The sequence below is a fragment of the Oryx dammah genome, unplaced genomic scaffold (genome assembly GCF_014754425.2).
Source record: "Oryx dammah isolate SB20612 unplaced genomic scaffold, SCBI_Odam_1.1 HiC_scaffold_14, whole genome shotgun sequence".
Taxonomy (NCBI): domain Eukaryota; kingdom Metazoa; phylum Chordata; class Mammalia; order Artiodactyla; family Bovidae; genus Oryx; species Oryx dammah.
In genome coordinates, this window is record NW_024070198.1 from 43,198,617 (window position 1) to 43,223,730 (window position 25,114).

At 51.9% G+C, this 25,114-nt stretch overlaps 1 protein-coding gene across 5 annotated transcripts in view; it reads right to left on the bottom strand.

Moving 5' to 3' along the window:
* CTBP2 (C-terminal binding protein 2) overlaps positions 1-25,114 on the bottom strand; it is a 167,599-nt gene that overhangs the window by 44,594 nt on the left and 97,891 nt on the right. For all 5 annotated transcript variants that reach the window (XM_040254495.1, XM_040254500.1, XM_040254497.1 and 2 more), the window contains one exon: positions 2,792-2,951. In XM_040254495.1, coding sequence (XP_040110429.1) covers positions 2,792-2,849 — 58 coding nt within the window. In that variant the 5' untranslated portion in view covers positions 2,850-2,951. The remainder of the gene's footprint in view (positions 1-2,791; positions 2,952-25,114) is intronic.

Here is a 25,114-nt window from a genome sequence, read left to right on the forward strand (position 1 = left end):
CTGAACCCAAGACTTTGGGTGGTGAGACGCCAAGCTGTACTCTGCTTAATCTCGGGCAGGAACATCCCCTTTGAGGTGCTAAGGTGCAGATTCTGGGTGCAAGAAGATGGACAGACTAGGTCCCACAGGGACTGTGGCTCAGGAGGAAGAGACCCCAAGGTCCAGCGTGAAAGGTTTGAGGGAGAAACGGACCGGACTCTGGAGGGAAGAGAGATAACGTGGGAGAAGTATGTTCGTAGGGGTGACTTCCCCCCAGTCAGGCTCAGCTGGAGGAAAGGGGTTCACTGCGGAAAGTGGAGGGCTGGGAGGGACCCTTGAGGCCACTGAAGGCTTGTCAGGCTTGGGGTTGGCAGCAGGTTGGAGGGAAGAATTGGAAGGAATGTGTGTTCCCAGAGACCGAGTGAGAAAACAACGTTCCTACAAGCCCACAGCAGAGGAGGGCAGCTTCACGCTTTAAATCATAAAACAATGAGAGATACTGCAAGTCCTCGGGGGTAGGGTGGGGGCAGTGGAAAGGAGACAATCTTTGCTGGGCTTGCTGGACTTCCAAGGAGAACATTCTCGATCGGTTAGTTCAGGTTTCTAGAACAGAGCCTGGTGAGAATCCAAAGCCAGGGAGGGAGATGTGTGAGGCTGTCAGGAGGGAAAAATGACAGAATCCCCAGGGCTGATCGGAGGGCAAGGCCACATGCAGAGAGCAGATGGCCTGGGTGCCCGAGCTGCTCACTAACTGCCCTGGACCTCGCCGGCACCACCTGGGAAACGGTGACCCCCCAGTCCCTGACCTTTAAAGGCACTGCAACAGCTAATAAATGCACGGAGCACCAACGAAGCATCTTGAAACAGCTCTTAAACTTCATGGGACACCAAATGAATGTGTGGGATAGTGGATTATAAATCACACCTGGGTAACTTCACGTCAAGCATCTACCTTGACAGTGGATAGTGAAAAATTAAACAAACCATTGCTACTGGCTCCTTGCGTGCTGCAGTCCAGGGGGTCGCAAACAGTCAGAATGAAAGAATGAATTGTCTCAGGACCACTGTTCATGAATAACGAAGATCCTGGAATTTGTTATAAAAAAAAAGGAAGGTTGGGGACTGGTGAACTATGACTGAGAAAGAGGTTTTGAAAGAAGGTTCAATGGTTTTTTTGCTGCCACTGACCGCCCTGAGCATAGAAAGGAAAGGCCACTGACGCTTCGACCCCATTCTGGTCTCCGATGCGGTATCTCGAGTTAAGCACTGGGGCTCAAGGGGTGCAATCAGCCCGCAGACATTCCTGATAACTAACCTTAGAAAGCTGATCCACCAGGGCTTTCTGGAATGGGGACTCGGTACCAAAAATGAAGGACCGAAGTAAAACTTTAAGACCCCCCGAACAATCATGTGAACCTAGACGGTGAGACATTGTACAGACCTATTGGCTTGGGTTCAGCAATGATGTCAATGTTTCTGAAAGTCAAAGGCCAGGGAATTATTTTTGACTAAGGAGACATGACCACTAAATGCCACATTTATGCTCCTTGATTGATTTCTGCACAGAGGCAAACAAGCCAGCTAGAACAGACGCGTGGGGGAGACATGAGCACACCACCTAGGTCAGATAAGGGTGCAATGACCTCCAGTTCCCTGGGGGTGATGGTGGTGGTGTGTTTATGTAGAAAAGGAGACGATCGTACCTGCCACCAAAGGTACTTAAGAATAAACGGGTGCATCTGCAGCTGCCTTTCAGGTAGTTCTGGAAAAGTCCATCCATCCATCCTCCATTCATTCACTCTCTCTCTACACACACACGCATCTCTATCTATGTACCTCGGCATACAAGGAAGCAAGTGATAACGAATGCTTGTGACTGGTGAATATAGTTGAAAGGAATTATCAGTGTCCATCGCACTGGATCTATCTTTCTGTAGGTTTGAAAAGTTATATCTAAAAATATCCCTAATTCCCCAAACCTCCTTATACCCAGGGGTGTGGGGGACAGTGGGTGCTCTTCAATTCTTTTAGGTGGGAGCCATCACGGGGCAGAGTCTCAGAGCACAACACGACTTTTAAGGCCTCCACACCACCAGCTTGAGCCACATCTACAAGTGATCCCACGTGGACAGCTTATGGGAGGCATATTCCCGGGCTCGAGTCAGCCGGCCAGCTAGTGCACTAGCATGCTTGGGGGCTGCTGAGCCCATCCTGCCCAGGGGCTCCCCTCCACAGCCCCTGAGAGAAACGCACAGCCCGGCAGTGTGGACACGGGCCGGCAAGGGACACTTCACGCCTAGCCCAGGCCTACGCCCTAGACTTCTCACCACTCCCCCAAGGAGAGGATGGTCCTTAACCCACATTTTAGAGTTCTGTCCCTTGTTTCCATAAGATTTGAACTGTTTAATTTCCTTTCATGACCAGAACAACTTCCAGAACATTTTCAAAGATAACCAGGGACATGAATGTATTATGAGGGGCTACGCTGGGCTCTAGGTATTTGCAGTGGCAACTGTTTCTGTTTGAAGTGGAGAAAGTCCAGAAACTTCAGAAAGTAGGTTATCTTTCACATGCAAAATGATCCTGGGACCACAGACCCCCCCCCCCCAGCTGCCCTCCTTGCGCCACCCCTGCCCTGGGGTCCCCTTCAGCCTACTCGAAGGGCAGGCCAGTCACCCCCAAAGACACGGCAGACAGGTGCCTGGGACTGTGGGTGGGGATGGGACAGCAGCCTGGCTAGGAGACCGGGCCCAGGAGCCCAGGGCCGGTCTGCACGTTCTGTTTAAAAACCGCCAACCACGCTGGCTCTTACCTTCGCAAATTCTGTCCAATCGCTGTCGCTTGACTTTGTGCTTATCCACAAGGGCCATTCTTTATCGAACTTTGCACCTCTCTGATTCAAAAGGCAAAGCAGTCCTCTAAGAACTTAGGGGCCCTCGCAGGAGTCTGCGGGCATTACGCCACTACGCGCCCTGAAACGAGGAGAAAAGAAGCCTTACTCTCTGGACACCCTGGGGGCAAGGACAACCGGTCATTCAGGCTTGGCTGCCACTTGCGACAAGGGGACCTGCCCTGGGGGACTTGTTCTCCTCCAAGGCTGGGGACAGGGTTTGCTCCCTGTCCCTGGGACAGTCTCCTGCCTCCGAGGGAAACGGGTGAACAAGACAAAAGGTCATCGGTTCCTGAAAGCGGCCAGCAGCGCATCTGCAGCTCTTGCTGCTGACGGCCAACGCCAGTCACCGACCAGCCTGGGCCAGGATACCTCGGCCTCCAGTGCCAGAAACGAAGCAACAGCCAGTGGCGCCGCCCTGTAACCTCTGGAAGCTGCAACGGGACAGAGGCAGGGACCAGCCCGGACTGCCTGGGAGCCCACCCCAGCGTCCGGAGGGATGCAGGCACCCAGCTGCGGCTGCTCTCCCACTGCCATCCCCCAGGCAGTTTCCAAAACTGTCCTTTGGCCACTGCTCAGCACCTTTCAAACCCTTCCCCCACTGCCCAAGGAGGGGGCAGGAATGGATGCCCCACCTAACCAAGGCTTGCCCAATTCCACCTTCCAAAGCCTTGCTGGCTTCCAGGGGGGTCACCGCTGGGGTCCACAGCCTGTGCCTGTCCCACTCCCGCGGTGTTTCAAGCATGTGAGGCACAGGAGGTGGGGTCTCCCGTTTGGGTTTGGGGTATTTGGGCCACTCCCGAGGTACTCCACTGCCCAGTTTGTGGAGATAAGTCAGGGCTGCCTGTTTGGGGAGGCCCTGACCTTCATCCCCTGCTTAGCCAATGTGCCAGTTGAGGCCATAAGTCATCATCTCCAACCTCTAAAGCCCTAGAGCTTCTCCTAACACCACCACCAACTGCAACACACCCACACACACCCACACACACACACACACCCCCACCCACCCACCCACACCCCCCCCCACCAGTTATCCAACAAATGAGGAGGGGGCAGGAGACAAACATGAGGCTCCAGGGTTAATAATGAGAATTTTTATGGGTGGTCATCAATTATGCAGAATGCTGGGAGTTACTTTATCAAAGGTCAGAAAATGCAGGTCTGACTATGAAAAGGTAGCTGACTTCCTGGAAGTTAATGGCTAATTTCTCAGCAATGAGGCTGAAAAGGCACCCTAAAGATTTATGGCAATAATTATGTGATTTTTAAAATAAGAACAAGGGGGGAAAAAAAAAAGCACAACTTCTAATCACATAAATAATTAAGGCAACATCCAAGAGATACTAAATCCTTTCCCAACCTGGGATGACCCTGTTGGACAAACAAGGAGATGAAGGTGGTCCTGAAGTGAGCCAGGGCATTGCTGGGAAGACCTGGGTCAGCAGAGATGGAGTGGACAGATTTCTAAAATCCTCGAAACTCCCCTGGTGGGTGGTCCAGTGGTTAATACTCCATACCTCCAATGCAGGGGGGAAGGGTTCAATTCCTGGTCAGGGAATTAAGGTCCCACATACCATGAAGTCAAAAGAGTGGCTTCACTTTTGCTGGGCTTTGTGAAAGGTAATTATGCAAAGTGGGGAAGGTGGTTCCTTACTGGCCAACTTGAGACAGACAGACGGAGGAGCAGGAACTCGACCAAGGGTTTGTGCCCAAGAGAGCCCCTTAGAGGCCAGCTGGCAATTTTCATCTGCTTGGGTCCCAGGGTCTGATCAAGAGATGGCCCTTCCTTCCTTGGCTCCGGAGACAGACCCCATGTTAGCCGCGGCATCCAGAGGTGGGAGAATTAATTAGTTAATATTTGTGAAGTGCCATGGAGATGAGAAATGACAGCATTATCATCCGAGGCAGGACGGGTTTCACACCCTCCTCCTCCTCCAATTCCCTGAGTGAGGCATAATCATTCTTTTTGCTTTCCTTTGAATTTTAATTTGTATAATTAGACGGCTTCCTGAAAAATTGATAAGTAGAATCTCAATTATGCAATCAAAGGAAAGATCAGGCATCAGCTTACACAAAATGTGTGCGTCCTAGTATTATTTTTTAAAAAAAGCGGGCGGCAACTGACTTCTGTGTCTTGCTTGGGGTGGGGGGCGGGGTGGGGAGTGGGGACCAGCCCTTCCACGGGGTTCCCTCCAGGTCTAGTACCTCTCATGACTCAGGCTGGCCCTGCTGATGGAGAGTCTAGTCGTGAGGCCACCAGGCGGAGGCTGGACACCATGGCAGTGACCACTGCTTCAGGTAGCCCCTACCCCTGCCCGCCAGGACATCCCTCCGCCCAGTATTTCTTTTGAAGCAAGGATGTATGCAATATGACATTTTCCACCTTCACCCTCCGAAGCAGCGAGATATTTACGAGGACTTAGTGAGCACAACCCTCTTCCTAATGACAGGGACAGGCCCTGCTCAGAACTGGGCTGTAGGCAGTGGTCCCCAGCTGATGTCCCCTGCAAGAATGCCAGCACCCCGCCACGCACGCCGGTCCTGGGCTCCCTCGACAGGGGCCCCAAGCGATGCAAGCCAACCTCTGCCTTTACCGTACGCCAGTCTAGGCTCCACGCATCCATCACAAACTCTGGGCCACCGGGGTTATCAGTACTCTCACCAATTGACACCATCTGGTCAATATTTCACTACAAACAGATAAAGGTCCACATAGGGAAGAAAAACCAGAAGGAGGATGTATTACGTTGTCCCACTTTGAAATGATAAACCTTCGAACCATAGTGGTATGGGTGGGAAGAGAGTTCTAGAACCCGCTTGCAAAATGACTGTGAGGGAGCCAGCCCCATGCTTGCACGACAGGGATGGTGTTGCAAAGAAGCTGTGAGGATCAGACGAGAACACACAGGAAAACAACTGGGGCCCAACGGCAGGCCTCTGAGAACAGCTCACAACTTCCCCTGCGAGAGACAGGCCTGCCTGGACGTGGGCCGCCGTCACACTGGGTCACCCGCCTCCTGCCGAGGCTGGAGATAAATCGCAGTGAGACTTAAGAAAGGGCAAGAGGAAACTCAGGTCCTTTCACAAGTAGGAGGGGCACACTGCTCACAAGCCTTACAGGAAAAAACCCTGCCTCCTTCCCCCACAAAGGGAAGAGATCTGCCTAAAGTCTCTTAGCTTGAGAAGAAGGGTATGATCGGGCGCTGAAAGGTTTGGGAATTCAACTTACTTTAGAAAGAGAAAGATGCTTGCATGAGAAAGCTACTTGGGGGAATTCCCTGGAGATCCACAGGTTAGGACTCCATGTACTGTTACCACCGAGGGCTGGGGCTTGATCCCTGGCCAGGGAACTATGATTCCAGAGTCGGCACAGTGCACACCCCCCCCCCCAAAATATAGATAAATGCATTGATTAAATAAGAAAAGAAAGCTACTTGGAGATTCTTGGAGATACTAGAAGGAAGCTACAGGCCCGGGTCTACGCAGGCTTCAAAGACAAACCTGAGAGTTAACAAAAGGGAGAAAAGAAAGGAAGGCATCACTTTACAAAGAAAGGCAAAACACCCAAAATTGAGACTGAGGAAAAGAAAAGGTTCCCCACTCACCACTCCAGGACTAAAATCTGGGCAGATTAACTAAACCACAAGCAGCCCTGCTGGTCAGGACCGAATCACTATAATGACCAAAACCTAGCCATCACTGATTGGCATTCTCAACGTCTCAAATAAGTTTCTAAGACTCCCTCAGTTTTTTTCTTCCAGTTTCAAGTCTTCTTAAAGATTAGGCAGATGAAGGAATTTACAGAAAATAAACAATGTCTTCAATGATGTCTCTCAAACTGAAAATTCCTCTAAAACCAGTTAATGGTGATGCTGCTACTGCTAAGTCGCTTCAGTCGTGTCCGACTCTCTGCAACCCCATAGACGGCAGCCCACCAGGCTCCCCCCTCCCTGGGATTCTCCAAGCAAGAACACTGGAGTGGGTTGCCATTTCCTTCTCCAATGCATGAAAGTGAAAAGTGAAAGTGAAGTCGCTCAGTCGTATCCGACTCTTAGTGACCTCATGGACTGCAGCCTACCAGGCTCCTCCATCCATGGGATTTTCCAGGCAAGAGTACTGGAGTGGGGTGCCATTGCCTTCTCCGTAATGGTGATGGTAGCCTTCAATTCTGTTAAGAAAATCTATGGAAACATTATGTTAATGAAGACAGACCAAGTAGAACAGACGCCTGCAGCCCCAGCAGCATTGGTTCCTGAGGTCTCTGGCCTTTCTGAGTCTGGGATCCCTAAAGCAATGACACCATTCCTTGGGTCTCCTTTACCGTGGCCGACAAGGATAGGGTCATCTCACAAACTTGTGCATGACCAGCAAGTCGGCACCATCCAGGTAAAGGCAACACCAATGACTAAAAAACCCTCTGCTTCTTCACGTTGTACGAAATAAAGCCAAGGGCTTCAGGTTACCTTGGAAAAAACCTCTTCCAGAATCGTTAGAAGCCAAACAAACATCAACAGCAGATGATAAGCTGGGTAGAATCCTGGGAGCTTTCCAGGTGGTGCTAGTGGTAGAGAATCTGCCTGCCAATTCAGGAGGAGTAAGAGACCCAGGTTCGATCCCTGCGTTGGGAAGATTCCCTGGAGGAGGGCGCGGCAACCCACTCCAGTATTCTTGCCCAGAGAATCCCATGGACAGAGGAGCCCAGTGGGCTAAGGTCCACAGAATCACAAAGAGTTGGACATGATTGAAGCAACTTAGCATGCAAGAATCCTCCTAACAGGTGGATGTGGGTTTTGTTTTGTCAACTATGCCTGAAGGACCAGTTAAAATCCAGATAGAACAAAAGAAACTTCCTACAGGAGCAAGAGCTGACTCACTGGAAAAGCCACTGATGCCGGGAAAGATTGAAGGCAGGAGGAGAAGGGGGCAACAGAGGACGAGATGGCTGGATGGCATCACCAACTGGGTGGATATGAGTTTGAGCAAGCTCCGGGAGTTGATGGACAGGGAGGCCTGGCGTGCTGCAGTCCGTGAGTTCTCAGAGTCGGACACAACTGAGCAACTGAACTGAACTAACAGGAGTGAGGTATCAGTGGGAAAAACACTGGCGTAGCCTTTGGTCAAATGGTTGACACAACACCCCAGGTTAATAACAAAAATGATTAAAACTGCACTTTATTCAACAAAATAATCTATGGCTAGAATCTAGAAAAGAGTGGATATATGTATACATATAACTACTGATTCACTTTGCTGTGCATCTGAAACTAACACAACATTGTAAATTAACTATACTCCAATACAAATTTAATAAATAAATGATTGAAAAAAAAAAAAAAACCCCAAACACTGCACTTTAAGAAAGAAGAGGAAACTTCGGGGAAAGATCAGTCGCAGGAAATGAGTTTACTGAAGTTAATCTTATCCACATCTAAAAACTACTACTGGTCCCTGATTATTACTCAGTAGCTTTGGGGCATATTTGGGTTTTGAGGAAAGAGGGGAACGTGTGCGCTGAATGGTGCGCAGGGACACTGACTCTCCACCCCCCACCCCCCAGGGGTAACCAAGCAATACCCTCCAATACACACTGAGGCCTCATCTGGTTCCTGGAGTCTCCCACACTGCGCAAGTTAGTGTCAGCCGCTCATTCGTGTCTGACTCTCTGCATCTCCTTGGACTGTGGCTAAGCCCCCAGGCTCCTCTGTCCATGGGATTCTCCAGGCAAGCATGCTGGAGTGGGTTGTCATGCTCTTCTCTGGGGGATCTTCCCTACCCAGGGACTGAACCTGGGTGTCCCTCATTGCAGATGGTTGCTTTAAGGTCTGAGCCACCAGGGAAGCCCAAGGTGGTTTGTTATTTCCCCAGGGAATGCAGGGCAGCCCAACCCCAGGGTGACAAGGTCACACCCTGGTCACATGCCCTCCATCTGATCCACGGGCCCCACCCTTGAGCCCCTGGGGCTGAAGCAACACCAGTGTCCCAGAGAGAAGTGCAGATGACTCCAGAGCTGTGAACACAGGGCCACCACCCTCTCCAACACTAGAGGCCAGGCAGGTTTCAGAATTCAGGTGGGATTTTAAATGGGCAATCTGGTGCTTCCACCATGTTATCATGGACCCCCAAAACAGGCAGTAACATTTCTACGCTAGGACACAGGAACACGCTTCCCCAACTGGATCAATATACAACGATATCCCCTCAACAATTCAGGCCAGGTCAAAATCTGCCACTGAATGGGTTACCAAGAATTTAAGTCATGGGTTACCAAGAATTTAAGTTTTCAGAGCTTTTTACAATTTGGATGTGAGGTTAAGGAACTGTGGGTTTACGATCCCCCCCAACCCGCATCTAAACTCCACCAAACCATTTTCTGGGGCTTTGAAGGAGAAAAACAAAGTCTATGATCTCTGTCAAGAGTGTGACAGCAGAGAAACACAGAAAGCGACTCTTTCAGGAGGTGGAATGCCAGTGCGTCCTGTGAGGTTTGAGGCTGCCAACGTGAAAACCACGCTTCCGCTGAGACGACCTCCTTGGCCAGCAAATAACTTCTGAGCGCATCCTTTTGCCTGGTTTAGATTTAGAAAAGATTATCTCCTGGCGTTCAACATAAAACTCAAGAATTCTAAATATTTTCACTTGCTAAAAAGCTTTCATCAAGAACAGAGGACTGGAGCAAAAACAATTCATGATTTTCCTAATTGGTTGTTGTATTTGTGTCATGATGAAAATTAAGTGTTGGTGAAGAAAATGAGACACTTCTGTGTTAAGAATTTTCACACATTTTTAAAGCATCTGAATGGATAAATATGCTCAAAATAAATATTATTCATTCTAATACTAGAGAATTCTTTAAAAAACAAAATGAAACAAAAAGGGTAAAGGCAAATAAGCAAACTTTCACCCAGATTAGGAAGTGTCAAATGACACCTTTTATTTCCATTGTGTTGAGACTGCAAGTGAATATTCCCGTCCCAGCTTTCTGACCCCTTCCTCCTTTGGCAATTCTGATTGGTCGCTGAAGAGTCTGGCTGAGCAGGATGAAGGGATGAGCACCCACAATTTCTCCGTGGACAGAGGAAGCCCCATCCTGACCAGAGGACTGACCCTTTTTCACATATTACATGCAAGAAATTATTGAAACAAGTTTATATCTGAGCGACTAAAAGTGAACAGAGGAAGAAGCCGCAATGTCGGAAAGTTTGGAAAGATTTCACGAAATGCCTGGAGAGGAGCCTTGGCCATGGTGCGGCTTTTAGGGTGGCCCCTCTGTGCCCCGAAGATCGCCTGAAGGTGATGCCTGCAGGCTATGAAAGGACTGGGCGCCCATGTGCACTTGCTGTGGTCCAGTGCGGAGTAAAACCATGGATAACTTGACGTCCACTGGGGCTTGGACCCAGGGGGCCACCGAAATAGGAGCCACCTGGAGACAGCTAACGGGAGGTCATATGACAAACTCATGCTAGACTTTAAAGACAGACTGTGGAAGGGAGCTGGGGTGTCAGGTGGGGAGTAAAGAAGATTTAACCTTTGAAAGGCAACTGGAGTATTTGGTTTTAACATACACGAGTTGCACTTGCATTTACAGCAATTTGTTGGTTATCAAATAGCAACAATGAGATCTTAAATGTTTAAAAACTTGATGGGAGATTTTGCAGACATCTGCTTCTTGATTTCTTGCCACTGGGAGGCCCTAGAACCTAGACTGGCTTCACTGCGTCCAGCTTCCATCAGGGACACAACTGCTTTGCTGCCCTTGTGAGGTCCCAGCCCACGTGCTCGTGACACTATGGAGTCTGGAAACAACGTACATGGGGAGGAGGTCTGCAGTCTCAAAGCCGATGGAAACACCAGGAGGTCCGACCTTCTGTTCTGGTCATTCCTTGAGCAGACCCACCCAGAGGAGGCCAGGCGCCCAGCAGTGGGGCCCGTCGGCCAGCAGAGGGCACTGCACACCCTGCAGGGCCTTTCCGAGGCGGCAGAGGCCGGAGCTGCTTTGCTGGGACTCATCTTGGCTCCTTTCAGTCCTAACTTGGAATCTGCGAGCATCTGGAGAAGTGAAACCAGATACCTCCAAAAGGGAAGGTCTGAGATGGCTTCAGGATGATGGGCTGCATGTCCCCTCAATCTCAGGATGCAGAAGGGACAGAAGAGACCTCCAGCCTCCCTTAGAGCAACAGGTGTCTAGCCTTTAGGAGACATGGCCAGCCAGGGGACAGAAGAGGGCACAAAGATCAATCCCCTCGCCCAGCTCCCTCTCTCCTGGGCGGGCAGCCAAGGTTTCCCTTTTAGAGCTGCAGGAGCTGGAGAGGTGGGGCGGGGCGGGGGGGGGGGGGCGGGGGGGCGGGGCGGTGCTCGAGGCCCTGGGCTTGGGGGTTTTGATCCAAGGAAGGCCATGGACCACCCTGAAGCATGACTTTCCATTCTATCTGTGCTTCTTGTGTAAAGATATCAATACGTCAACGAGGAAGGAGCCACGCAGTGAAAGATGAAGACAGATCAGAGACACAATTTACAAGGAGAGAAGAGGATCGAGGTGGACCCGGGCAAAGGGCACTGGGGTTTCCATTACAAACCACAGCTCCTGGGGCGCCCCGCACGCCCGCTTAGCTGGAGGCTGCTCCACCGTCCTCAACCCCCAGATCCCTCTGTTGTGAAACAGGGATGACTTCAGGACATGTGACCTTTTTTAGTAGACAGTAATTTGGAAAGAAGGTGGAAAAGGGGGGATTCTTCCAACCTTATTCAGGAACTGACTTTGGCTAGAGGCACCAGCTGGGAGGTGGGGGCCTTCGCTCTGGGCCCCTGAATCCGCCCCGAAGGCGGCAACCTTTATGGATGCTGGCTTCTACCTGCCAGGCTGATCACCACATTCTAAAAAAGCTGACACACTGATGCTGTAAATCTGTTCCCTTCTCTGTGCCTGCAGGGCACCCAATGGTTCCTGCTGGAGAAGCAGAGGAGGGGCTGGGGTCGTCCATCAGTGCTGAAGCAGGGGGACACACACCCCACCCACTCCCCACACCTCTGTAGGACCAGCATCCTTTCTCACCACCGCTTCAAAGCCAATGTTGCCATAGCAACAGATGCCACTGGACAACACGGGTTAATCTTGGCCTGACTTGGCAAGTGATACCTTTGGAAGGACTAAACACACAGAGATCCTGGGGGAGTCTGTCTGCTCCAGGAAGCCCCCTGCACAAGCATCTCTGCCCTTCTTCTCGCCCTGCCTCTGACACCACAACCCAGTCCCTAGCTTGTTCCAAAACCACATTAAGTGGGATTCGCTCTGACCTCATGGAGCAGAGTACTCTGTACAGCCCACTTCAGGGTGGACAAAAGTGAGGCACGTGGGCTACCTCATGCCAGAGGAGAGGCTGAGAGAGGCCAGCAGGTGAGGCCCAGGTCAGGCTCACAGGAGTGGGCGGGCTTCAAGCTGGTCCAGTAGAGATGAGGTTATCATCCACGTGAAGGATGGCTGGCTGGCGTTCTTTGTCCATGTTCAAAAACCAAGTGTCTGGAAAGATTATCTCAAAAACAAACAGCAGAGCTTACTCCAAAAGTGAAGGAGCAGGGACCCACCTTCCCAAGTTCGGTGCCAATGGGTCACAGGGTCACCAGTCAAGAACCAAAGCCAAGCGAGGCTTCTGAACAGCCCTGCTCCACACACCCGTGGCCCAGACTGAGGCGCGCAGGTTGGGAGGAGCATTTCTGGGGACCCAGGCTTGACTCCCACGCAGCTCAGCTCATCCCATCCCAGGTCATCACTCAAGGGTACGGCCAGGGCAGGAGTGCTCCACGGGCCTGGGGCCAGCCCATCCTTTATTGCAAAGGATTCGCTGCTTGCACAAAGGCAGACACACAGGAAGGCCAACTCAGGCCTTGTGATCAGAGTAAGAACTCTGTATCATGACAGATACTCTGCGTCTGGATCTTTACAAATATCCAAGCCCCATCGTCATGTTGCTCTTCAAGGAAAGGCAGGGGGCTGCAGCTGGGGAGGTGCAGGGAAGCCTGCGCGACACTGCTCTGAAGCAAGCGCTTTCTAGAAATGTTAGCAGGGAATCAGACACGATGCATCCCAGAAAGTCTTTTTGTTAGAAAAGAGGTTCTTCCCAGACCTTATCTTTTCAACCTGAGTCACAGAAAGGAAAATCTTCATCTTCTATGTAACTATTTAACAACACGAAATAGAACAGCTTGGGGCTATTTATTTTGCTTCATGCAGTTTTAAGGTGGAGGATGGGGAGTGTAACGGCCCCCGGGGGTGGGAAGGGTGGGGGGTAGGCCAGCTTTGTTCGTGTCCAAGACGAAAGTGGGGAGAGGCAGCGAGAGGTTGGGGGTGGGGGGAAGCAGTGACACTCGTGTGTTACACGAATCCATCTTTGCCGATCAAACTGAGAAAAAAGGGAGTCGCTAACTGGCTGCTTTTGTTTTGCTGTTCATTTCAGGGTATTCTTAACCAGTCTTCTTGAATTTTTCCCCCTGCGCCGGACTCCTGGCTGGCTTCCACGGCTGTGAGGGTGAACGATTCCATTTCTGCACGGTGTGAAGCTCCGCATCGTCTGGGCTGTGGCCAAAATGTCACCTGGTGTTGAGTGGCTGCTGGGACTGGGGACAGGAGGTGGCCGCAAGGCTCCACCCGCCCCCCCAAGAATTCTCTAGGTGTGAATCCTTGTCATGATCAGTTCAGTTCTTCACAGACAGGGTGAACACGGGGCTGGTGGGGAAGGATGGGGCGTGTGTGAGAAGAGGCACCTGTTTATACAATTATGGCTGACAGTGTGCTTAATACCCAAGGATCCTCATTTCACATCAAATCCTACCAAAGAAGTCTTGACAAGGTGATGGCCATTTAAAAGTCTGCTGGGCTAATGTACGTGGATGCTCTACACGTTGGGGTCCCCACCACCCCAAGGACAGGGCAAGGAGGCTCCAAGGGGCTGGACATCTGGACGCCATGTTCATGTCCCCGGACCAGACAACCCATGGGGACGAGAAGATCTTCTGGGGGAAGGCAGGCTCCTGAGTAACCCCTCCTGGCAGCACTGGGCCTCCTGCCTGATAAGCCCAGACTGCTCAGCTGTGGGCTGAGTATATGGAACCCCAAAGGCTTAACACAGTTCCTACTAACTGCCCACAGCCACACCATCCTGTCGTGGACTGAATTATGCACTTATCACCATTTATGTTGAAGTCCTAAGCCTCAATACCTCAGTGGCTTTTTATTTGGAGATAGTCTTTATAGAGATAATCAAGTTAAACTAAGGCCCTAATCAGAGGATGGCATCACCTAATCCAAGGTGAGGGACAGCAACACTGACTCAATGGACAAGAGTCTGAGCAAACTTCGGGAGATGGTGAAGGACAGGGAAGCCTGGCGAGCTGCAGTCCAAGGGGTCGCCAAGAGTCAGACGTGACTTAGTAACTCAACAGCAACAATTGAAGGTGAGCGGGGATCCTTCTAAAAGGGGAAATTCAGACACAGAGATACAGACAGAAGACCACACGAGGTACAGGATGAAGACGGCCATTTACAAACCAAGAAAAACCCAGAGAGATGTTGTGGGGAGGGGGGTGGGAGGGGGGTTCATGTTTGGGAACGCATGTACACCCGTGGTGGATTCATGTCAATGTATGGTAAAACCAATACAGAATTGTACAGTAAAAAAAAAAAAAACAAAAACCAAGAAAAGAAACCTGCAATCGAGCCTCCTTCCCAGCCCATATGGGGTACTCTGAATATTCACTGCAAGGGCTGAAGTTGAAACTGAAGCTCCAATACTTTGGCCACCTGATACGAAGAGCCGACTTGATTGGAAAAGACCCCGATGCTGGGAAAGATTGAAGGCAGGAGGAGAAGGGGATGACAGAGATGAGATGGTTGGGTGGTATCACCGACTCAATGGACATGAGCTTGAGCAAGCTCAGGGAGATGGTGAAGGACACAGGAGCCTGGCGTGCTGCAGTAGATGGGGTCACAAAGAGTCGGACACAATTTAGTGACTGACCAACAACACCGCAGTCCTCAGAAGCCAAGCCTGACACCTTGCTCTCCGGTCTCTGCCTCCAGAACAGTGTGACGATACGTTTCTGCTGCTTAAGTGGCCTGGCGGTAGTGCTTTGTCATGGTAGCCCTAGCAAACCACACCTCGGGATATCCTGGGGTGACTGCCCCCTGAAACCTCTCTGGGACCTTGCCTCAGTGATGCTGAGGAAGCGCAGGACCAACTTGGTGGGAAGCCCAGCTGTAGTGAAGAGGCGGCCTCTACAGGTCCTGGCCTTACTGCAGAGTGCCACAGCGAACCATGTCCAGACACGAGTTTGAACGTACAACCAATACTGACATGCCTGTGGCTGTGCCCCAGGGGCTGTTCTGCCGGGCAGCGGGGTCTGGCTGTGGGACCGAGGGGCTGGGGGCCCAGCACAAACTCCCACAGCCCTTGACACCAGCCTCCTGGAAGACACACCAGAGTTTCCAAGGGAGACACACAAATGGTGCCAACCTTACTTTGCTTTCAACTGTGTTCTGCTCCCCAAATCCAGTCTCTTCTGAACACCTTGGCTCTGTGTCCTCTGCATCAGCTGCAGGTAGACGTGCCCACCCGGGTGCCAGGGGCGGGGGAAGGGTGTCCCACACCACCGCCCCGTCCCTTCTCCTCAGTCACAGGCAGACCTTATTTCCAAGATGGCAGGAATCTGCCCTGGGTCTGCATGGCCCCTTGAGGTGCTAGCAAGCAGATGACTGGGCTGTGCCTTGAACCCCAGGGTCTGGGTGCTAACAGTCTGGGGCCAGGTTCCGCGAGGGACCTGCATTCTATACACAGTGATGAGACGTTGTTTCTGCTTTGGAGCCAGGGATCCCGGGCTCAGGGTGAACACTGAGGCTCAAATTGCCTCCATTAACATACCATGAGGGCGGCTCGTACATCCCCATGCTTCCAAACTTCCTGGGCAACTGAACGGAAATCATCCCTGACTCTTTGAATACATACACACCCCAGCACACAATCGGCAGGGCTGGCAGGGGCCGCCCTTCATGCCCAGCGACACAATGAGCCAAAGAGCCTGCACAGGACAAGCCGCTGCCCAGGACTCCCGAGAAGGTGGCGGGGACAGGTTGGTGTGATTGACCTCGCTCCCACAGGGGCTGCCTGGACCCAGAACTCCAGGGCCGCTCTGCACAGCCCCCTGCTGCTGGCACAGAGGTGCCCAGGGAACAGTGAGGAAGGGGCATGAGCTGTCAGGGGGCCGTGGAGGATTTTCAGACCCTTCTTAAGAGGCTGATGACCTTCCCTCTTCTCTGCTCGGGACAGATTCCATCTTTGCTATGGAGACCAGAACAACAAACACACACAGCCCCCAGTGACCCCACCTCCTGTCTAATCTCTGCTGCTAAAGAACAGACTTGATAACAGCAACCAGGCAGGTGGGTGGGACGCACTGTTCAGACCCTGCCATCTTGGGCGTCTTCTCTCTCCCTCCCCAACCAGCCCTGGCCTTTCTCTCCCTCCCAGGAATCTGGCTGCCAAGTTGTGAGCTGCTTTACGGAGCTGACCAAAGACCCAAGGTGGCCAGTGAGGAACCAAAACCCACTAACAAGCACCCAAAAGGCCTCCCCGAGTCGAGCCTTCAGATGAGGTGGCAATTGGGCGGACACGCTGCTGGCAATTATCACGAGAGACCGCGGTCACGGCACCCAGCTGAGCTGCGTTGGGTTCCTGACCTGAGAAGATGCCAAGCGAAGGTTTTGCTGTTTTAAGGCTCAGTAAGTTTTGGGGTGGTCTGTCACAGAGCCACAGACAACTAATACAACACTCTCTGGTTGGATGGCGTCACCGACTCGATGGACAGGAGTGTGAGCACGCCCCGGGAGTTGGTGATGGACAGGGAGGCCTGGCGTGCTGCGGTCCATAGGGTTGCAAAGAGTTGGACATGACTGAGCGACTAAAGCAAACTGAACCACGTCTGTCAAACTCACCAGTACGGTCGTTCAACAGAAAGATAAAAGAGGTAACACATCTGTACCGCAACGGTGCCAAGTTTCTATTACCTACAGGACAGAGAATGCTAACAAGAGGCCGGCTGGCTGCTGTAAATCCCCGGCTGCCCACGCTGACATGAGGGGTGTCTGTGATATATCCGGCTATGTAAACCCTAGGTGAGCTCCATTCTGTGCACATCAGCAATGCCCACAGGCCTGGAGAATGGGGTGGCTTGTGGTGTTTTCACCCAGATGCGGCCATAAATTCCAGGGCTGTGCTCAGTGTGCACAGAGTTAACTCGGGCGCCCTGGGGTCTCCACTCTGACGCACACACACCCATAAATCTGGGACATTAAAAAGATCTCCCCAGGATGGGGCCCCACATTAAGAATTCAGCCTTGGAGGCCACCCCTCTGCATGGGAATGCACTGGATAAACAGGCCCTTGTGCTTTCTTATTCTTAGAAGAAGTCCTTGAACTGCAACTGCTATTTAAGCAGAGAGCAAAAAGGAGGCAGGTGACATGAAAGTCAATCAGCAGAGCGTTTCTGAGATTCCCGCATGAGAAAGGGCAGAAGGGAGCTTAAGATACCAGCAAGCCTGCCCGGAACCCGAGGGGCAAAAAAAGGCGGGCAGGGAGTGTAACACAGTCATCCACATATGCTCACGTGGTCCTTGGTGATTTCCTGGAACCATGGCACTTCTGGAACATTCTTCGGCCCTCAGAGAGAGACTGAACCCCTAGCTCGTATTTGTGTTCAACCCCTGTAACTCCTCGGTCACCCCAGCTTCAGTTAGCCACTGCCCCAGTCGTAAACTCTATCTAACATGACTCCCTGCCGTGGGAGAGCTAGCTCCCAGACCCTGAGGGAGGGAGCAGCCATAGAAGGAAGCCAAGAGCCACAGAAGGAAGCCAAGAGCAAGATCAGCGAAAGAGAAAAACTGGTCTGTAAACACATTAGACCAAGTCCAAACAGAAGGGACCCAGCCCCCAGAAGGGCTCCTCGGGGGAGTGGGACCGTGCGATAGGGAGGCCTCCCACAGTACAGTTTGCACCCACAGCTGTTAGTTTAACCACAGCGACCACTCAGAGAGGATTTAATGTGCTGCAGGCTCGACTCCAAGCGCTTGCGGAGGGTTAACTCCAGCACACAGATAGCCCGAAAATACATTCTGCAGCACAGAACTCAACAGCAACAGCGTCTGGCGGCACACGGCACGTCCCACCCCATCGCCCACTTCGGTTACCACACGGGCCCTGGGGGAGGCTTTGGGCAAGTCCCCAGCACCCCAGCTGTCACAGGGCAGAGGTGCAACCCCGATCCCAGGCACTTCTAGAAGAGTGAGCCCAGAGGAAGCCTGAATCCCTCTCAGATAAAGTCATAACACGGGGCCCCACGCCGGCTCGAAACACCCTCTTCTCAGGATCCGCTGGTCTCCAAGCCATCGTGTAAAGGCCGAAACAGCAGCATCACCTTCCAGCCTCCAGAACAGATCTGGCCTCTGGTCAGATGGTGGTGGGCTGTTCTCCTGCAGGAGGGGCGTCAGTTCCAGAAACTTCCATGGGCCTGGGACCCCAGCCTGATCCCTCCCAACCCCACCACAGGGAAGGGCTTGTCTGGGTCCCACAGGTGAGGCGCACCTACTGGGGACCTGCCTCCCGGTCATCCTGTGCCCCCAGGGCTTGATGAGCTGTGATCACACCCAGACCCAAGTGCAAAGCTGCCAGATCCTAGAAGGTTCCCTCATAGTGAGGTGGTTGGGTCCTTCACTGCAATCTTGGGTTATTAGTCTTCATTACACCTCTCTTTTTCAAGGGGTTTTTTTTTTTTTTTTCAGTGTGAACCATTCATAAAGTCTTTACTGAATTTTACAATACTTCCTTTTAAAATAAATACTTTGCCACACATCAACATGAATCAGCCATTATATATACATTCGAATGTCTCTTCTTAAACCTTCCTTCCACTTGCCACCCCATCCCACCCCCTAGGCTGTCACAGGGCGTCATTCAGCAGATTCCCACTGCCTATCTAATGCTACGTACGGCATCGGCTATGTCTCTGTGCTGCTCTCAATTCGCCCCACCATCTCCTTCCTGCACTGGGTCCCCAGGTCTGTCGCGATATCTGTGTCTCCGCTGCCGCCCTGCAAAAACAGGTTCATCTTGTTTTATGTTTTGTCCCCATGAGGCACGTGGGTCTTAGCCCCCTGATGAGGGATGGAACCTATCACACCTCCTGCATTGGAAGGCAAAGCCTTCACCACTGGACGCCAGGAAAAGGCCCTACATTACACCTCCAGGTGGAAGCTATAGCTCTCCACGGTGGGTCTGCCCAGCTCTATGGGACCCAGGGTGGGCTCAGCTCCCTCCCGAGTAGGTCTGGGGACAGAAGAGGGACCTGCTCAAACAGGAGGTAGTGCTTTTATTCTCAGAGGGGAACTCAGCAAGGGTTAAATGAATTTTTAGCAACACAACTTATGAAAACGGCCCCAATACGATTTGATGAGGTCAGCGAGTAGAGAGGCCTAATGACACTTGTAAGAAAAAACATCTGTCCGTGTCGAAAGGTCGGCAGGAAGTGAGTGGGACTGATGCGGCTCTGATTGGCCAGACCTACACTCCTAGAAAGAGAGACACATGGCTTAACTTAGCCCAGAGGAACAAAAAGCCCCTTTCAATTGTCCTTGGACCAACCCCGCCCCCCGCTACACAAGAGGCCAGCCCCTGAGCTGAGAAATCCGTCCAGGACCCTGACTGGCAATTAGGTCTTTGTTCACCCGCTGGCTGATCAGCCAGAGAGGCCAAAATATTCCTGAAGGAGCAGTCATCTTTAAAGGGAATGAGGTTCTTAACAAAATCCCCAGTTTTACTTTTTGGTTGGAAAACAACAGGGGTCAGTCAAATAGCAAATATTTCAATAATCCATCACTGCGAAAACCAAAACAAAGGGTTTTGGAAAAACAGGAAATCTTGGTACATTACATGGCTTAAACTAGGGCCAAAATCATCTGTTGACAAAACCCAGCCTCCAAAGCCTCTTGCCCTGATCCGTCCAGTTTGAGTGTACCCCCTAAGCCTCCTCGGGACCCTGCCCCCTTCCCTCGGGTGACAGGCTGGCCTGGCCTTTGTTCCTCTGACTCAGGACACAGGGCTGGGCGGCCTGCTTCCTGTCCACAAGCTCAGAGGAGGGTCTTGAGAGGAGCCCTGCCACTGCAGGAACCAGGCCTGGGGCTTTTCATGAACCGGGGCCCTTTCAAGCATCTCACTGGAGTCACATAAAACGAGGAGGCCTTCTGGAATTAGTGTTCTGTTTATCCTTTGTAGACAGTTAGCAGAGCTGGGTTACACAGAAGCCCAGACTCTTGAGCAGACAGCCCGTGGGTTTTACCTGAACTCAAGCCCCTGTGCAGCCTGCAGAGACTGTACCCAGCTCCATCCACGTCTGGAAGACCAGCCTCCTCCTCCCTCCTACCAGGCAGGAGAGGAGTCAGGAATTTAGTTTCCAATCTTCCCAAAGACATCCACTTTCAAGAGGGTAGGCACAAAAAAGGTTTCAAAGAAAGGGACTGAAAGTTCTTCAGCTGACAGGTAAAGCTAACCCTGCCACTGCCAACTCCACTCCATCCCCACAAATTTCCACCTTTTCTTTACTAGCCACCAACCACCAGGAGGACGGTGGCAACACGGCTTGGGGTGACCACGTATCATCACCGAACATTTGTTAAAACGTGAAACCAGACAATGTGTGCTGAAAGATCACAGAACCGAGCCAGCCAGATTCTGAGACACCTCACCACCACCAAGCTCCACTTCCCAGGGCACGCTGATTCTCTAGACCTGTAAAATGTCTCTTTACCAACAGGAAAGGCAGAAGCGGGTTTCTATGTTCTAATTATAAAAAAACAGTCTGGTATGTTGCATTACGTAACTTTTCTACACAGTTGGTAACCTAAAGGAGAATTTTTCTCAAGTCCAGACTTAAGTAGAAAATGCTAGCTGTTTCAGAATTCCGGTGGGTTTTGTTGGTTTATGGAGAAGAAAGGCACCTGCAGCTCTGTGAAGAGTTAATAGTCATGCAATCTCATGTAAGAGAGGAGAACTTAAAATTCAGTCCCTAAGCTTGTTCCCTGGCAGGTCTATGACAAACCCAGACAGCGTATGAAAAAGCAGAGACATCACTCTGCCGACAATGGTCCATATAAAGAAAGTTATAGTTTTTCCAGTAGGCATGTATGTAAGTAAGAGCTGGACCATAAAGAAAGCTGAGCTCCAAAGAACTGATACTTTCAAACTGTGGTGCTGGAGGACTCTTGAGAGTCCTTTGGACAGCAAGATCAAACCAGTCAATCCTAAAAGGAAATCAGCCCAGAATATCCATTGGAAGGACTGATGCTAACACTCCAATACTTTGGTTACCTGATGTGAAGAGCCAGCTCATTGGAAAAGACCTTGATGCTGGGAAAGATTGAAGGCAAAAGGAGAAAGGGAAGGCAGAAGATGAGGTGGTTGGGTGGCATCACTGACTCAATGGACCTGAGTTGGAGCAAGCTCTGGGAGACAGTGAAAGGCAGGGGAGCCGGTGTGCTGCAGTCCGTGGGGTCCCGAGAGTTGGACATGACTTAGCGACTGAACAACAATAACAACTCTAATATGTGGCCAACTGTAGCGGAAAATGGGGGAAAACAGAATACGTAACCTCGACCAATAATGTGATACAGATAAAATTTTGTTTGGGGCCAAGACTTGCCTGATTCACAGATTCCTGGACCCTAAGAAGGGCTACAGCTTGAGGTCAGTATGCTGTGCCAGCCGACCATCCCCCAGGGCACTGAGGTGGGAGGGAACCTTGCAAGGGAGGAGCCCTCCTCTCAGGATGTCCTGCCTACCGACTCGAGACATGCTTCCAGGGCTTAGAGAATCTACCAGCCTCTGGGATCATTGGGAAAGGATAAGCCCGCATGGGATCTGACTGAGCTGCTCTCTGGGGGGAGACACTTAGGATGAGATGGGGTTCAGGTCCTAAGCAGCTCACCCAGCACCCTGCTGAACACAGTCCCCGTCCCAGACGGAAACCCTCAGGACCTTCCTCCCCCGGGGCCACAGGCAGGGAGGTCTCTCCCCCAGAACCAGACAGTTGCCGGAGGGCGGCCTCTGCAAACCACGTCTCCAAGCCACTCTCTAGAGGAGTGAACAGTATGGAGAATTTGAACATATGTGACAGCACGCAGCTGACGCGCACAAGCATTCCACGCAGCTTTTATTTCAGGGCCTCGTGAGCTATTTTTATTCTCCACCGAAACACTGCCAAGGGGATCCACAAAGGAAAATGAGTGCACGATAGAGCCGCTCTGGCTGCTCTGGCTACTCCGGCCGCACATGGTTACAAAAGGAACCAGCGCAAGGCACACGGTCTGCTGCATTTCTCGAGACAAAGGTCATCAGACAAATCACTCCAAATTATTTGAGTTCAAGCACTTTTTCTTGAAAGAAAGAAAGAAAGAAGAAAAGCACACAAGTGGCCTTTAAATGGAAATGCAGTTTTCTTATTCACCTCTGCTCCCCGTGATATTCTACAACCCTTGTGTGTGTGTGTCACGGCCCACCTGCAATACTGGTTCTGAGCAAGTAACCTGCTTGAAACTCCACTGTGGGAAGAAGTGGTCATGCTTAAGGAAGAGAGAAAGTTCTGGAGCCATGATCTCTGCCTGCAATTATGTGCTGGGCAGTCATGCAGAAGATCATGTGTGTCCCATGTAGGCAGAGCCGTGACCAAGGAGGGCGAGGAAGCCAGGAGAGATTTCAGATGGATAAAAGAGTTTCTCACAGTTAAGGACGGGCTGTCGGTGAATGTCAGCCAGACGCCCCCTGCCCCCAACGTAGGGGGCACAGCCCAGTCAGGAGACCCCCTTGAGCAATGGGGCAGGGGCACTAAAAAGTGAAGGCGGGGGAGGGACATTCGGTCTCAGACCTGCAGATGCTTTTCCCCTGCTCTAGAACCTTCCAGCCTGCCCCAGAGGTGTGCCCCAGGACAGCCCACTGCCAGCCCCTACTGGCCCCAGGTTGCCCGAGACCCTCGTAATTCTGAACTCTCACGGGATTCCTGCGGAGGGAAACAGCCCTGGTATGATCCACTTTATTTTCACTCAAAACATCCTTCCTGGGACCATCCCAATAAGCTGAGCGTACTATTTTCAACTGAGGCCTTGGCATTGTTTAGGAATGTTTTCAGGACTAAGTAAATTGCTAAAGCAAACATCTTATTTTTGTCTCCTAGGACAGCCAAGCTGGGTAAAAATATTTCCTGCCGGGACTTCCAGTGGAACGGCCCCCTCTGGTGGAACCGTCTAAGCAGACACTCGGATCAGGGAAAAAGGCTCTCGCTCTGGACACGGGGGTGTGGGACACCCACATGTTCCCTGGGGGTGGTGTCTGCTTCTGGTATGCACCGCCTCCCACACCAGGAGCTCAGGAAATGTTCCCTTTCCTGCTAGCAACCTGCTCCGAGGCACAGCCAACGTGTGAAACCAAAAACCAACTCTCTTGCTCTCTGCTGGAGAAGACAGACCCCAGTCCTTTATCAGGGCAGCCTGGGACTCAGCCCTGTGGTGATCGGGGCATTCGAGAGGGGAAGAGGGTCCAGAGAATCAGAGCAGTGGGATCGGACACTCTCCAACCAGGGCCAACGGCACTGAGGCTGGCACTCTGGGGCCCGATGCACGCCGCAGCCGGTCCAGCCCCTCGGGCCATGGCCACGTGAGCAGCTCCGATGGGAGCAGAGCTGCAGCGGGACCAGCGTCCACAGTCTGAGCGGCATCCACAGTCCGAGCACCGTTCTCGGTGTTTGCGGCATCGCCTCCTCCCTTTTCAGTCTCGGGAAGTAGATTATTAGCATCAGGGTCCCCACTCCCTAACATTATAGCAGTGTAGTCCCCACGCTGGCCTCTGCAGCAGAGACAAAGCTCGTGGGCGTCTGTTAGCATTTTCAAAAGGCCAGATGGGGTGGTGGTGGGAGGGGGAGGGGTGTGCCACTGAGGCCCACCGTCTACACTCCCCCAGCTATGGATAATTAGGCATGAGGTGGCCCTGGCAGCGGGGGCGCCCAGGAGTGAAACAGCAAGGTCGCAAACTTCAATTTTCTTTAGCTGCCCTAATGCTACTGTCACCACATTTTTTAATGAAGGGTCCTTAGCATTTAGGAATGTAAGCTGAACCCGTTTATTGATGCCAGGAAATGATGGCAAGGCTCTGCTTTAACGTAGCCTGCACAGGAAGTGAGACTGGCCCTTCACGGACGATGTGGATGTCTGGTACAAGTTTTCTCTGCTTTCTTGTATGTGAGACCTTCTGTCTGTAACATGCAAGGGCTTTCCCTGGTGGCCCCGACAATAAAGAATCCGCCTGCAGCACGGGAGACGTGGGTTCGATCCCTGGGTCGGGAAGATCCCCTGGAGAAGGGAATAGCTACCCACTCCAGTATTCTTGCCTGGAGAACTCCACGGAACAGAGGAGCCTGGAGGACTGCATGTCTGTGGAGTCGCAAAGAGTCGGACAAGACTGAGCAACTAACACCTTCACTGCCATCTGTAAAATGGGGACAGCATCATCCATTTTGCAGAGCAGCTGTGGGGACTGGAGGGTGAAGCAAATTCTTAGCACACGGGGGAGCTTGTTCTGAGTGACGTTCCTGGTGGCCCCAAGGACGGCAGGTGGGCAGCCAGCTGGGCTCCAGGGAGCAGGCCAGCACCCTGGAGAGGACACCGCCCACTGCAATGCTGAGCACCACACATCCCATCAGCTGCACCCGGACTTTCACCACCACAGACTGTGCTCAACAGACAGCATGGGCTGATCCAAGACGGAACAGTGAGCAGATGACCCACCACCCTCCTCCGTGGGAACAGGTCTGGAAAGCTGACTGCGTGTTACCCCAGGCACATTTTTGACATAGAACGAGGGTGGGAGATCGCTCTAGTGGGCCGAAACATCCTATCTAGGAAATTCATATGAGCTTCTCCTCCGTAAGCCTTGTGTAGGCCCATCACACCGCGAGGAGTGGCCATTTGCTCACAGGCCTGACTCCGGCCACACAAGGAACCCAGAAGAGGCAGCAAGGGCCCCACCATGACCACTCCCTGGGCAGTCCTCAAATGGATCCTTTCTCACGGTGGCGACCCCGTTAAGTTCTTCTCAATACACACAAACACTGGGGTAAAAGATCTAGGCCCTTGGCTCCCTGCCAGTAGTAAAAACTTAATTGCCA